The sequence below is a fragment of the Aegilops tauschii genome, chromosome 7, assembly GCF_002575655.3.
Source record: "Aegilops tauschii subsp. strangulata cultivar AL8/78 chromosome 7, Aet v6.0, whole genome shotgun sequence".
In the NCBI taxonomy this organism is placed as follows: Eukaryota; Viridiplantae; Streptophyta; class Magnoliopsida; order Poales; family Poaceae; genus Aegilops; species Aegilops tauschii.
In genome coordinates, this window is record NC_053041.3 from 511308528 (window position 1) to 511321962 (window position 13435).

Below are 13435 nucleotides of genomic sequence, written 5' to 3' on the forward strand. Positions count from 1 at the left end.
TCACTGGCTTCGGATAATCGCGATATCTTGTGGACAGACACACATGTTGGGGTTCCAAGTTGGCTACGGAACTGGAATAGACATCTCAATTATTGGAGAATATATATCTCCCGGCTCTTGGAATCGATCCCAAAATCAACACTAGCTAGCTACTTGTATCTGCATGGTCGCATGCGTTTCCTGTTCATCGCATCGCACCTAACTTATCTCCCGTGCATGCATGGCTGCACTGGTGATTCGCTTGCATGTCTCCACTGGTACAAGCACTGAAATGTTCCAGTCAACACAGCAGAGATTGCATGTCTCCCCTCGGACGAACACTGTAATTAAGCTAGATTCTCTCTCATAACAAAATTACATATAGTAGAACGGCGAGCTCTATCGCTCCACCGCGTTCGGCGAGGCACCGTCCGGGTGGCAGCTCGGGCTCGTGAGGCGGTAGCAGTTGACGAGGGGTCACTCCCGACCCCTCGTCCGTTAGGCAGACGAGGCCATCCTGATTTGGCCCCTGATGAGGTCCGTGGCAGGACCCGTTCGCGCACGGCTCAGTTGCGTCGTTCACTGAGTGCCTCTATTACTGTTGGGTCCAGAGAGGACCCCCTCTGCGAATAGTCATGCAGGCCCTCTTCTGAAACCTGCGGGGCTTCGGCCATGACGGCCGTTGCAGACAGTTGATCGAGTATATGCGCGAGGAATCCGTTGATGTTGTAGCGATCCAGGAGACGATGAGGATGGATTTCTCCCTTGCCGAGCTTGAGCGCCTTAGTAGGCACTTATTTGCGTGGCATTGGTTGCCCTCTAGTGGAGTGGCAGGTCACTCTGGTGGCATCCTTCTTGGGGTGAAGGATGCCACCTTTGAGGTCGGCTTTATGGACAGGGGCGACTTCTTTGTTAGCATGGAAGTTTGGGAGAGGGAGGTGAACTTCAAATGAGAAGTCATCGTAGTTTATGTCCGGCTGATCATGGCCGATCGTCCGCGTTCTTGGCGGAACTCCGGACCAAAATCACGTCCGCCACCCTCCCGATGGTTGTCGGAGGAGACTTCAATCTCCTCCGTTCTACCGTGGATAAGAATAACTCTCGGGTGGACCTCGTGGAGATGCAACGGTTTAACGACTGGGTTGCCGAGCTCGGCCTACGTGAGCTGGAAAGGGTATGGGCCAGGTATACCTGGACCAATAGACAGGTGGCGCCTACCCTTAGTGTACTTGATCGGGTGTTTATCTCTCCCGATTGGGAACTTCGTATTTCCCTCTAGCTATGCTACAGGCTATTATGCGCATTGGCTCGGATCATGTTCCCCTCCGCCTCTCATCTCGAGATGAACGGCCGCCCCCCTCGCTTCCGCTTCGAATCGTTCTGGCTGCGGCAGCCAGGCTTCATGGCGGCAGTTCGGGAACACTGGGCCCTCGCACGTGCTGAACCCCATAGGTCCATGTCATCCCTTGATGAGTGGCATTACAAGGCCAAGCGGTCCAGGCAGTTTATGAAGGGGTGGGGTGCGAATTTAGGAAGGGACCTCCGGGTTCACAATGCAACTCTCCTTGCAGAGATCCGAGATCTCGACCTTCGTGCAGAGTCAATGGGCATCTCTGCGGAGGAATGGGCCCACCGATACAATCTTGAGCACACACTCATGGACATTTACTCGAAGGAGGAGGAATATTGGCGTCGGCGTGGGACCCATAATTGGGTGCTCTTTGCTGATGCCAACACAGCATATTTCCAGGCTATCGCCAACGGTAGGCGTAGACGTGGAACCATCCCTCCTGTTATGGGATGGTGATAGGGTGCTTAGGATCCAAATGAGATTCATTCTCATGTAGACAGGTTCTATAGGGAGCTGTTCTCCGGGCGCCCTAGAGGGGGCGTAGACTTGGCGGACCACTTCTGGACGCCTCTCCAGCAGGTCACCCCGGACAAGAATGCGGCTCTTATGGCCCCATTCAATGCAGAGGAGGTTGAGCACTTTGTCAAGTCTATGAATCATGCGTCAGCTCCAGGTCCGGATGGCTTGCCTGTCCGTTTCTTTCAGGCTTTCTGGTCTACCATCAAGGATGACATCTTAGCTCTGTTCCTCGAATTTTCTAGAGGAACCCTTGATGTAGCCCACCTTAATTATGGGATCATATCCTTGATCCCGAAAATCCGAGGGGCTTCGGATATTAGGCAATTTCGGCCGATTATGGTCCTTAACATGATCTTTCGGATCTTGGCTAAGGGGTACGCCACTAGGGCGGCCCTTATTGCTCCTAGGATCCATCACCCGAGCCAATCGGCCTTCACTAAAGGTAGATTTATTCTGGATGGGATCCTAGTCCTTCACAAAATCCTCCATGAAGTCAAGCATAAACGCCTACGTGCAGTCTTCTTTATGATAGACTTTCACAAGGCTTACGACTCAGTGCACTGGTCTTTCCTTCGGGAGGTAATGTTGAAACGCGGATTCGACCCTCATTGGGTTACTCGCGTAATGCAACTAGTGACCAGTGGACGCACGACGATTAACATCAACGGAGAGGTGGGCCCATATTTTCCCACGGGTCAGGGGGTGCGTTAGGGAGACCCCCTCTCCCCCTTCCTTTTTAACTTGGTGGTAGATGCCTTGGCTACAATCTTGGACTTGGCAAGGCGGGCTGGCCACATTTGAGGTATCTGTCCCCATCTCACCGGAGATGGGGGGCTAACGCATCTTCAGTATGCAGACGATACGATACTGATGGTGGAGGGATCAGATGAGGATATCCAACACCTCAAGTTCTTGCTCCTCTGTTTCCAGGAGATGTCGGATCTCACTATTAACTTCGTGAAAAGCGAGGTGATGGTGCTTGGATACTCCGCTGAGGAGGCGGACCGTATAGCTAACCGCCTAAACTGTCGCTTGGGATCCTTCCTGACGACCTACCTCGGCATGCTGATTAGTGATGTTCGCATTCAGGAAAAGGACTTCCGCCCTACGGTCTCCAACTCCAATTTCGGGTAGAACCGTGGAAAGGGCGGTGGCTCTCCATGGCAGCACGGATGGTTCTGATGATCTCATCCCTTATTAGCTTGCTCATGTATATTATGGGATTCTATAGTCTGCATGAATCCCTCCATCAGGAGATCGCCAAGTACCTCTCCCGGTTCTTCTGGGCGGGAGAAGTCAATAAGTAGAAATACCACATGGTCAAGTGGTCCGAGATCTGCAAGCCCAAGGATGAGGGTGGCCTTAGTGTTATTTCCTCGAAGCGTACGAATATCGCACTTCTCGCCAAGTGGCTCTGGTGCATTGAGACAGGTGCCGGCAGCCTGTGGTTGGACATTATCCGCGCAAAGTATCTGCGCGAACAACCTCTAGCCTTTGTCCCCCGGGTCGGGGGATCCTAGTTCTGGCAGTCAATTATTCAATTGATGCGGGTCCTCCGGATTGGCACGTTGATTGCTGTGGGCTCTTGCTCCAATACACTATTCTGGCTGGACAGATGGTCGGGAACCAGACCGTTCGCGGAAAGGTTCTATGCCTTATTCTCGATTTGCTCCCACCCACGTCTTTCGGTGGGAGCCTCCCTTCATGACATAGGCGCCATCACCTTTCGCCGCACCTTTGGGGAGCTTGAGCGAGAACAATGGGACGAGCTTTTGGAGTGCGTGGCACTGCACACCCCCTCGCTCGAACCGGATTCTGTTGCGTGGCATCTTGAGCCGAATGGGGCATTCTCCACTAAATCCCTATACCGCGCGATCTTGCCAACTCCGGGTCCCAATGAGCTTACGGTACTATGGGAAATTAAGTTACCACTGAAGATACGTATCTTCTTGTGGCAATGGGTTCGTGGCCGCCTGCCCTCGGGCACCGAGGTCCAGAAGCGTAATGGCCCGGGTGATGGCCTTTGCCCCTTATGTGGAGTTCCGGAAGACTCCAATCATATCTTCTTCCGGTACCCGGCTGCGTGATTCCTATGGAGCTGCTTCCGGGATGTCGTGGGCGGGACGTGGTGCCATGATAATCTCCCAGACTTATTCCAGGAGATCCTAGATTCCCCCGTATTAGTGGGGCCTCCCTTTGGGTGGCAGTGGGTACCCTGGCGTGGATCCTCTGGAATTGTCGCAATAAACTGGTGATCAAGCACGTGATTCCTTGCCGTGTGACTGATGCCATCTTTAAAATGTGTGAATTTCTGTAGCTCTGGAGACCACTTAGCAAGCAGCGTGATCATGGCTTCATCGACTCCATCGTCGCAGGTCTTTGCTCCTCTACAGCCGCGATGGCCCCGCCATCATCGCCCCCATCCTCGGAGCCTGATTAGAGTCGCCTTTTTCTTGTTTTGGGGGCTTGTTTGGCTGTGCCCCCAGCCGGACCTTGTTTATTTGCTGTTCGTACCCTGAACTTTTTCTTTCATGTTGTTGGATGTTTGGTGGTTGTGCTTCGTAATATAAAGCGGAGGAAAACCCTTTTTCATATTTAGAACGGCCAGCTCTCGATCCACACGTGTGCGCGCGTGCAATCATCCATGCGTCCATCCAAGCGTGTAACAAAAATCATGGATGCATGCTTGTTACATTACTGGCCACACGATATTTACTTACGCCTGATCACTTCGATCGACCTGACGGCCATGCCACAAGCACATCATATATTCATGGTGACTTCACGTCAGAAGATAGTATTAAAATATCTAGCTTTGATCTCTTCTCACTGTCTAGCTACCCGGGGTTGGTCTCCCATGATTTGCCCAACGACAAACCACAAAAAGATCGAAGATCAGACGCCACTTTTCACTGTGCGTTTCGATGCAGCATGTCGATCGTGGAGGCGATCCTGGCGGGGGGCGGCTGGCCGGTCTGCTTATCCCGGCGTCCAACAACCTGTCAAGCTCGCGACTGCGTGAGTCGTCGCGCACCCACCCATCGGCGCCGTCTATTCATCAGTGGAGTTCCGGGCGATCGATAAACCTTGGTGAGCCCTAAAGGCGATAAAAAGGATAGCCAGCTGCTGCCCCGAGCATATGCTTTGCTTACCTCGGTGGAGAAGTCGATTTCCTCCTTGGCTTTCGATCCATCGGGAGGATTCTGTCTTTTCTTTTTCCTACCGTCAGCTGGTTGGACGATCGATCGATATTACAAGTAGGTACTCCCTCCGTCCCGAGTATGTTGGTGGAGATGATGGGATTAAAGTGGGTGATGAAATTGATTAGGCGCTGATTGGACTCAGGTGTTTGTGTGCGTGCTTGGTTGTGTGGTTGCGTTGCGCCGGTGGGAATATATACCTGCATGTGGGTTCAATATTTTCTAGGAGTACTCTGATATAAACTAGGGGCTGCATGCATCACTCGAACAAAAAATGCAGACGCCGAGGGTAATTCTCTTTTTTATAAAAAAAATCGTGATATAAGCTGTACTTAATTTCTCATTGCATATAAAAAGGACGTCGATAACCACCGAACGTTCGGTCTGGGGACCTCCCAGGCCGAACGAGAGGTTCGGCACGATATGTTTCCCCCGACGAACGATTTCGTTCAGGGGGAGAGGCCTCCCGGCCCGAACACTCCTTCCCGTCGCCTCCATGGCCTCCCAGCCCGAACTCTCCTTCCCGTCGCCTACGGGCCCTTTTTATGTATAGAAATAAAAAAGAGAAGAAAAGCCCAAAAGTGCACACATCGAAAAAGCCCTTTTTTGCTGTGACAAATAAACATTGGTCTTTTGCATGACAAAATTGCCATGGGATTTTGCCAATATGAAAAAAGTTGCCATGTTCAAGTTTATGTTTTCAAATGGCGCGAAAAAGAAGTAATGGCAAATTTGAATCTTTACGTAGTGGCAAAAAAATGTAAACACACACACAAAAAGTGTACCATATATTGTTTGGGGAGAAATTGCCATGTTTCTTAAAAGTAATTTACCGTGGTTCCATGAATGATGAAAAAGTAAAAAAAAAATCCATGGATCATATGTAAAGCAAAAAAATGCAAGGAAATTAGAGTAAATTGGCATCGTCCCATAAAAGTTAATTTGGCATGAAAAAAATGCCACTAGCGATTATATTGACATGTATGCAAAAGCTAAAGATTGCAGTGGCAATGTAGGTAATTTTGCCATGTAAAAATCTCACAGAAAAAAGGAGGTTAAAAAGAAATTGACATGGCATTATAATTAAATTTGCCATGTCAATATAGTAAAAATTGCCATGGCAAATTAAAAGAAATTTTTCCATATTTTTTTTGCCATTTAAAGGTACTATATTGCCGTGGTAACATAGGTAAATTTGCCATGTCAATAAGAAAACATTGCCATGAAAAAAGTAAGTAAAATTGTCACTAAAAACAACACTTGCCATGGCAAAAAACTTTTTTTTAATGAAGGAAAAAGTCATTAAAATTTTGCCATGGTAAATTTCTTTCTTTTAGATAAATACTTTTGCCATGGAAAAATCATGCACAAATTTGTAGATAAAATTTTCCATGTTATTTGGTGAATTTGCCACGGCAAATTCACTTTATGGCGCATGGCAAGGTTGTTTCTTTTATATAATTTTTTTGGCCATGGCAATTTCACGCACATTTTTTAGATAAAGTTTACTAAAAGTTGCCATATTACTTGCAGATTTTGCCATGGCAAAAAGTGTTTTTAGATTTTTGCCATATCGTGAATACAAAACTCTTGCTAGAAAATTAGAGTAAATTGCCATAGTCCGATAAAAGTTAATTTGGCATGGAAAAAATTGCCATTAGAGATTATATTGACATGTATGCAAAGGTTAAAAATTGCCATGGCAAAAATTGCAAGCAATATGGCAACTTTTAAAAAATCTCACAGAAAAAAAGAGTTTAAATTTTTTTGCCATGCCGTTATAATTAAATTTGCCATGTCAATATAGGAAAAATTGCCATGGCCAAATTAAAAGACAATTGTGCTATCTTTTTCTTTTGCATTTAAAGGCACTATATTGCCGTGGCAATGTAGGTAAATTTTCTATGTTAAAAAGGTAAAATTGCCATGGAAAAAATAATATTGGCACCAAAAAACAACACTTGCCATGGCAAAGAACATTTTTAATGAGGAAGTATTAAAATTTGCCATGGCAAATATATATGAACAGTCCCGACTCCCAAATGCCATGGAGCTACCCATGGCAATATATATTGTTTTATTACCATGGCAACGAAAAAACATGATTTAAAATGTCATGGCAACAAAAATTGAATCGGCATGGCAACATATTTGTCATGGCAACAGAAAAATTGTCATGTATATAAAGTAAACACAAAAAATATGAAACACAATTCGCCATGGCAGATGCATGTGAAAATATTGCCATGTTGTTCTCATTATACTTGTCATGCTTTGTATATGAAAAAGGTGCCATTATATGTATCCGTATACAAAAAATTTGCATGACCCATAAACTATAGAACTTATAAAACTTAACCATGGAAAAATTATTCGAATACATATGAAAAAACACACGATGAATAGGTTGCCGTCATGGCAAACATATGCTTTAGTTGCCATGGCAACATCATCTATAAAACTTAACAAAAGTTCACATGATTTTGGTTGCCATGGCAAATATGCTTTTCAATCGCCATGTGTTTACTAGTATGGTTACTCAAGAAACAAAAGTGAGAGTGTAATTACGAAATTGTGATGTGTCTATATTCGGACAAAGACATGGCAATTTTGAAGGTTGATGAACTGAAAAAATGAACAAAAGGGGTGAGCAGGATGCTACGTGCAGGTACAGGATCAGAACACCTTGGCAGCCTGCAGATACGGGATGCTACCTGCATGTAAATGAAGTTGTGCGGCTCGATGGTGCGGCTGAAGGCCTTGTAGTTCACCCCCGGAGCGCGCGCCTGGTGCTGGTCGCGGCGGCGAGCAGCACCTCGGTCACGTCCTCGTCACTGGCTTCGTTCACATTCGAGCACTACGCCTGGTGCTGGCCACAGCGGCGAGGACCACGCGAATAGAGGCAGACCCGACGCAGGCCGCGTCGGCATGGGCAAGCAGGCGCGCTCGGCGTCTGCCCATGGCGGCACCTTGACCGGTTCAGGGACGAGCTTGCAGAGGAAGGGGTACCCTGGAGCGGGTCGGAGGCCGGATGGTCAGCGTCGGTGAAGGTCTCGCGGAGGGGGACGGCCTCGACGCCCGCCGCGACGGCGCAAGCGAGCAGGCCGCGCTCGGCCCCCGCCCACGACCGCACCTCCAGCTGGTCGCGCGGACCAAAAATCACGGCGGCATGGGCTCACGCCAGTGAGGAGCACGCGGAGGGATTCAACCCGCCGCCAGGGACCTGTCGTGCTCCTCCGCCCCGCCGAGGCCACACACGAGCTCCTCCGCCGCGGGGCCGAGCTCCTCCCCACGCCGCTGGGGCATCCACCGTACAAGCTCCTCCCGGCCGCGGCCACGCAAGAACTTCTTCGTCGGGGGCGTCCACCGCGCGAGCTCCTCCCGCCGCGGTCTCGAGCTCCTCCGCCGCGGGCACGACCTCATCCGCACACCACCGATGCCTCCATCGCGCGAGCTCCTCCCCGCGCCGACGAGGCGTCCACCGTGCGAGCTCCTCCCCGCGCCGCCGAGGCGTCCACCGCGCGAGCTCATCCCCACACCGCCGAGGCGTCCACCGCGCGAGCTCCTCCCGCCGCGGTCTCCGGTGACACTTGCAGGGCAGCCACCCCACAGGAGCTCGTCCGCCGCTAGTGATGTGAAGAAAGGGGAAAAAGTGAGCGTTGGCTGGGATGGGCGAGTGGATAAGCCGATGCGTTCGGTGGTCTGGTCGGTCGTCCCGAACGCTCAAACAAAATGACGTGGCATTGTGCTCTGCATCAAGATCAATGTGGCTCATCTGACGGTTTAGGACACGTTCGGGACGAGATTCAAAAGTACGGGTCGTTCGGGAGTTATCGATTCCGTATAAAAATGGTGATCCGTTTGAGATGCGGAATGCTTACAGGAAAAAACATGGTGTCAGGCAAATTGTGGATGGACTTCTATGTTTATGCAGAATGTTTCATCATGGCGGGTATGATAGGTTCAGTTCAATTTTTGCATTGTAACCGGGAAGCGAACGAGGTAGCGCACACCCTAGCTAAGTTTGCTTATGATAGAAATGAATCTTGTACGTGGGTCGATGAACCCCAGGTTCCTGATTAATGCTCTGGTTAATGATGTAACTATTTTGCCAAATTAATAAAGTGCGCCATGATGGCATTCCCTCAAAAAAAAGAAACTAAAAAAACGAGGCCCTAAAGAAACCGAGTTCTACTGCATTTTTTTCATGGCAATTTCTACTACTACATTCTACATGTATTGTAGTTTTGCATGAAGCTAAGAACATGGTTTTGGATGGTGTGCCTGGAGAAAACTCCAGCGAGAGGCATGCAGAGCCGAAGCGCACGCCTACTTCGTAAGGCAAAGAAGCTAAAGAAAACTCCAACGAGGCATGCAGAGCGGAAACGGCGGTGGGGACGAATCGGGTGGCGGCCGCGGGCCGGCGGAAAAACGCCCGACCCATGGTGGGTGGCGTCCGAAACGCGCGGAACCGGCGGCGGGGGTTGTGGAGTAGCCGGATCTGGCGCAGGGCGACGGCGGCGTGCTGCGGTGGGCGGGCGGGCGGCGGGTGCAGTGCGACAGGCGGGTGGAGAATAAGACGTGCGGTGGGCGAGCGAAATGATGGTAGTTGGATGGTTGACGCGCGACCGACGGTTTAACATCACCTGGAGGTGAAGATGTAAATTTGCATCTCCAGGTGTTGTACTTTATATCACTTGGATCAAGTGATGTAAATTTTTTTACATCTACATCATGTGTTGGAGGTGGATTTTTGCTTCGGAGATGCAAAAGTTAGTTATTTTTGCATCTACATTTTCTATTGAAGATGCTTTTAGGGTATGCAAGACAAATTATGGTCAAAACGCATCGTAAAAAAAAGCAAGCCAAATCCAAATCATTTTGCTGAGCACTGCATTATAGAAAAATAAATACATATCATACTATCGATCCCACAATTGACACACAACCTATCCCTGAGATGCCAAAAGATATTCAGCATATTCCTTAACATAATATAATCTCGAGTATTTCCCTCAAAAAATAAAAAGATATTCAGCATAGGTTCCATCCGTTCCTAATTTGACGACACTAGGTTTTGGCTATACCCTTTCCGAGCAGTCATACAGTACACCTTTATTTTCCTCTCTCCCGTCCGAAACGACATCAGACCCAATTTCTCTCGTACCATCGACGCAAGCAAGAAAACAAACAAATGTAGTCTCACTGGACCTTTCTAGATATTCCCTCCGTCCCATAATTCTTGTCTTAAATTTGTCTAGATACAAATATATTTAATATTAAAATATGACTTGATACATCCGTATTTAAATAAATCTAAAACAAGAATTTTGGGACGAAGGGTGTACATAAGTACTTTGTTATGTCGTAATTTGAATACAAACATATTTCTAAAAAAAAGATACATAAATATAACCGAACCATTTTTTATGTCCCAAACGAGTGAGACGTAGAAATACCAAAGCGGCACCTGCCGCCATGGACAACGACTCCATCAGAGTGGCATGACGTGCGTCCTTTTTTATCATGGCTGACCTAATTAAATTTAGTCCTGGCTCCATCACCAGTTTGTCTTCTTGCGCTTTGGCCTGCCAAGATATGACTAGACGGGGATGGATGACCGTCCTAATCTTGGTCCATGTGGACCATATCGTATACTACACCTTACTTACGTGTTATTTTTTTTGAAATGGAGGATGACCCCGCCTCTGCATCTGGAAGATGCATACGACCACTTTATTAATTATTCTTGAGGACCTTACAAAGTATTACAGACAATATTCCTGAATCCACCATCTCGGCAACATATGCCGCTACTCTTATCCATATGATGAAGGGATGCTAGTTGGGCCACTACCCAAACCACTCACCTAAACCTAACATCAAAAGCCGGAAGCCCCAGCCGAGCCACATACCGGGTCTGGGGCACAATCCAGTCAGACACACTCTTGTGTCGTCGCAGCCATCTTCCACAGGTCCGTCTTCATAATATATTGAGTCTTCTACCTTGTGTAGGCCACTCCGCCATCGACGTCACCATGACGCCAGACAGCTACCTCCTCCTGCGCGAGTCCATCTCCGCTCATCGGGCGGCGAGCCTCCACAGCGCCATGCCGCCGATCTTCGCCGCCATCAATGAGTGAGATGAAGTACCGCTCCACCACGGCATGTACAAGGTGAGGAAGGGCGAGGTCCCCATCGGAGACACGGCCGGAAGAGAAGCACCGCAGCCACGAGACACTGTCCAAAGCTGCGACGCGGTAGATCAGACGGGCCGCCACCAGGAACCAGACAAACTCGCCATGCACATCCAGCATCCCCATGCCCAAGTCGGCGCCTTCAAGAAGGTGACGACGCTGTGGCGCCGCCGCTGCTTAGCCACCGGGGCTAGGGTTTTCACCCGGGCGCAGGGGAAGGGGGGAGGCAGGGGAGGTTTAGCCTCGGCGCCGCCAACAAGGAGGGAATGACGTCCGGGACGCCATCGACGCCGTGACCGCCACCGGCGGCCAAGGGTTTCCCCCGGCCAAGCACCCTGCCGCCACCTCCGAAACAGCCACAACATCAGCAGGCGCGTGCACGCCGGAGATCCAGGCCGGCCGGAGGTCATGCATCACGAGCGGACCAGATCGCCTCCGATCTGACGAGGGGAACCCGGGGCCTCCCCGCGCCATGACCAGCGCCCACCGGGATCTCGCTGCCCGCGCAGCCGAGGGGATCCGGCCTACCTCACCGGCGAGCACTCCCCGCCGCCGGAGGAGCGCCGTCCGAACGTATATTGCACCATGGAAAAAAAGAACGTATAGATATATTGTATTAATATCTTAAATTTATTTATTTTTGAGTTTTATCATGACTAGCTCATATGCCCGTGCGTTGCAATGGAAGAGAAAAATGATGTGCTCCGCTGCGATGTAAAAATTGATTGTGATTAAGCAGGTTTGCTGGTTGAGAATAAGTTTGATGATGACATAAAGGATGAATCAATTGACAACCCGATTATTTGTATTTTTATATAATTGACATGCATTCGTACCCGGTAATTGCTCTCATAAATTTTGATAAGTGTATCAAAAAGCAATCTGGCAAAGGACTACAATGAAGGACATAATAATTATATTTTCTAAAACATGATAAGTATATCAAAAGAATCTCATAGATGGTAGCAACAACAAAGAACTTGTTTCTTTTTCCTTTTATGAATAACCTGATAAGATAAAAGAGGTACAATCAGCAACACATGCTCATTAGTCATCGTGCAAGCTAGTGGCCAACGGACGATCGAAAAGGAGGTAGCAGAACATAAAGTAGTTCAACAAGCTAATGCAACAATTGTCATTCAGTTCGCGTGACGGGAGAGAGCATTAGAGAGCGGATTAACTTATGGCTCACTAATACAAATACTCAAGATGGGGCTAGCAAAGTGACATGGAAAGTTTGCATCCAAACGTCATTCTCATGACTGCGTTGAGGTGATGCACAGCATCTGGTTCACATTCACGGATAACACGGCTCGTGGTGCACGTGGCCAATGACAACAATAGGACGACAGATATTGTCTGTGTTGAACATGTGTACATGTACGTAGGTCTGGGTTTTGTATACAGTACCTATAGTATCTGTCTTCCTTTGTATGTACGTGTATCTTAGGAGACAAGATACCGGTCGCACCCCTTGTACCTATATATATATGTGCCTAGTGCACGATCAATCAATTATCGATGCACCAAATCATTCTCTACATGGTATCCATCGCAAGTCGATCTTCCAGCTTCCGCTAACCCTAGCCGCCGCCTCGGGCCGCCGCCGCCGCCGCGACCTCCTGCCGCCGCCCCAAGCCGCCGCCGCCACCCCTCCTTCCCGCGCGCCACCTCCCCACCGCGTGCCTCCACGCCGCGCCGCCTCTCCTTAGCCGCGCCGCCGCCTCCCTCCCCACGATCTCATCGCCATGTCTTTCCATGCCTCCACCTACTCCAACCCCTTCGCCGTCGACCCTGCCGAGATCCGCGACATCAACGTCCATGCACGCGTCCCCGTGACCCTCGACGCCTCCAACTCCAAGTACTTCGCGTGGAAGACGTACTTCACGCTGCTCTTCCGCGAGAACAATCTCGTGGATCACGTGGATGGCACCGTGGACTCCCGCACCATGGTGGACGACGCCGAGTGGACCGCGATCGACGCCACGATCATCCGGTGGTTCTTCACCACCATCTCCAAGGACTTGTTCCACACGGTCGTGAGCGACGGCGACGACGCCCGCGCCATGTGGGTCAAGCTGAACGGCCTCTTCACCGACAACAAGCTTCAGCGCCGCTTTTTTTGCAGCAGGAATTTTTTGACTGTCACCAGGATGAACACTCCATTGATGACTACTGCCGCCGCCTGA

General features: G+C 49.5%; 1 protein-coding gene across 1 annotated transcript; it reads left to right on the forward strand.

Annotated features, from left to right (window-relative positions):
• Positions 1-12994: 12994 nt before the first annotated feature.
• Positions 12995-13435, forward strand: LOC141027317 (uncharacterized). Its single transcript, XM_073504314.1, has one exon. It carries the CDS (start codon positions 12995-12997, stop codon positions 13433-13435), a length of 441 nt encoding a protein of 146 aa, XP_073360415.1.